This window comes from Sphaeroforma arctica, assembly GCF_001186125.1.
Source record: "Sphaeroforma arctica JP610 unplaced genomic scaffold supercont1.1368, whole genome shotgun sequence".
Lineage (NCBI taxonomy): Eukaryota > Ichthyosporea > Ichthyophonida > Sphaeroforma > Sphaeroforma arctica.
The window spans coordinates 14,286-16,487 of NW_014039190.1; the positions used below are offsets into that span (position 1 = coordinate 14,286).

Genomic DNA, 2,202 nt, shown 5'->3' on the forward strand with positions numbered 1-2,202 from the left:
CATTCCACAGCCTCTCTCTCCAAATTCGTATCATATTTGGCCTCCATCTTCGCAGCCAAATCGGCATCGAGACCGAAAACTTCAGTTTGGTTGCTCATGATGATGTTGTTTGACAAGGGTGTCTTGACTGTTTTCATTAACTTCGGGCTTCACGTATTTAGCCGTTAGTTAGAATCGATGATGTGAACCAGTGTCCACTATCCAACGACTATGAAGTAAATACATAGCATCCAACTGTTCGACATTCTTGGGTTTAAGGTTTTTACTTTTTAGGCAGTTTATGTGTATATACATAGATCACAAAAGAGCTGAGTGACGATGTAAAAAATAAAGCACCAAAAAGACAAAGTATGTGGCCCATCGATATCTCGGATCTCCGCAGTCCACACCACTGTTACGTGCATATGTATCGATACGCCAATTGATATCCTGTATCAGACTCATCAGAAAATTATACCTCAGTCATATCATATGTCATCAGTATACGTTCCTGGTCATTCCACTGATTCCAGCCATTCATATTGATGGCGCCTGTGGGGTGTGGCAAACCCTGAACCTTTGTATTAATGGATCCTGGATTGGACAATATGCGAATGGTCAACGTACTGCCGAAGCTGTCATTACGTACGACTGATACCCACTCTTTCGTCTACACTCAATTCCTTGTCAATCCGTCGCCATTGAAATGAACTTAAAATATCTTACTTGTGTTTGACTGTACGTACCACGGTCATGGATTGTATTTATATGCCGTATAATATATGTAGTTGTGTATGGACAATTGGACACATGTGTATGTACTACACCTTGCAGCCACAGGTGAGATTAATATTATATATATGTATGACTTCATGTACGTATTTGAATTCGATAACAGATCCGTCTCTCACCGTCTCATGAATCACGAGTCCTGACTCACGAGAGTGACCACTTTTCACTTTTGTTTCAAAAAGCCAAAAGGCAAGCCTGAGCCCTGAGCCCTGATAGTGACGAGTAATTCGGTGATTCCTGCAGCCAGTCGCACTTTTTATAGCGCTGACTCGCTGAGTGCCTGCGTCCGACTATCTCTCTGCATATTGTGATTGTATTGGTCTATTCCAAATTTCCAACCACGCTCGAGGGCCTAGGCCACTCTTACTCCACAAAACGGATATTGTATTCCAACAAGGGACTCCTGGAGTATGGAGTGGACTCTGGACTCCTGGAGTCTGGAATCTTGTGGAGCCGCTGTGGACAGGCATATTTACTATTTAGGTATTTTATATTTACTGTTTTAACTTTTACATCCCGGCGTAGATACTGTGACCCTGATACTAGTACCAACAAGCCACAGGCCCACAGCGGCCAGCAGGGGAAAAGAGGGCAAGTGGTGTGTTCTAGCTCCACACACTATTATCCAGCGAGCAAAAGACACCACAACCTGTCCAAGGCAATATTATATATTTATTAGACAGCCACGTGTGTTGGCATGTAGCGTATTTACACACAAAGTTGTAGCTCGCTACATACTAGCAACGAAGTCGCGATATTGCTAGCGACAGCGCCATGTCGGATTGCGCTGCGACCGACGACGACTCGGCAGTACCATCGCTAGAGCAGTCGTCTGAGCAGGATTCTGGGCCAGCGTATGTGGTTGACAAACAAAATCAGTTCCGGGAAATGGCTTCGGGTGATATGGGAGACGGTATGCGTGGTTTGGGTGGTTTAGATGTACCGATAAGTAATAAGGGTCAAGCACCCGGCAAGAATACACCGTCTGTTTCGGAAAGGAAACGGCTGGACGGCAGCTCAGACCCCACCGTTAACTACGAACAACTGACCGGCGAACCGAGTGGTACTAGTCTAATGGGCTCTGATGCCATGCAAGGGCGCAGTCCAGCAGTTTATAAGGTACATTCACTATTTGTCTTTAGTCCTTCGAGCGGAAATACGGCTATTTTGATGTAGATTTATAAATAGAGGGATTGCTGTGTTAGGGCGTGTGTACATGCCTATGTTGCGAGGGCTCATCTGTCCGTCGCGCACTACCTTAAACGTGACAAGAGAACTCGTATGTGTTTTTCGACTTACCGATAATACATACGTACACACACACACACATACATACACACACACATACACACACACACATATATATATATATATATATATATATATATATACTAATGTGTGTGTGTGTGTGTGTGTGTGTGTATATATATA

At 44.1% G+C, this 2,202-nt stretch overlaps 1 protein-coding gene across 1 annotated transcript; it reads left to right on the forward strand.

Moving 5' to 3' along the window:
* Window positions 1-1,398: 1,398 nt before the first annotated feature.
* On the forward strand, window positions 1,399-1,896 carry SARC_10736 (hypothetical protein; the record flags this gene model as incomplete). Its single annotated transcript, XM_014295210.1, has 1 exon — window positions 1,399-1,896. A coding segment is annotated over exon 1 (351 nt), but the record flags the coding sequence as incomplete, so codon positions are not given.
* Window positions 1,897-2,202: the final 306 nt, after the last annotated feature.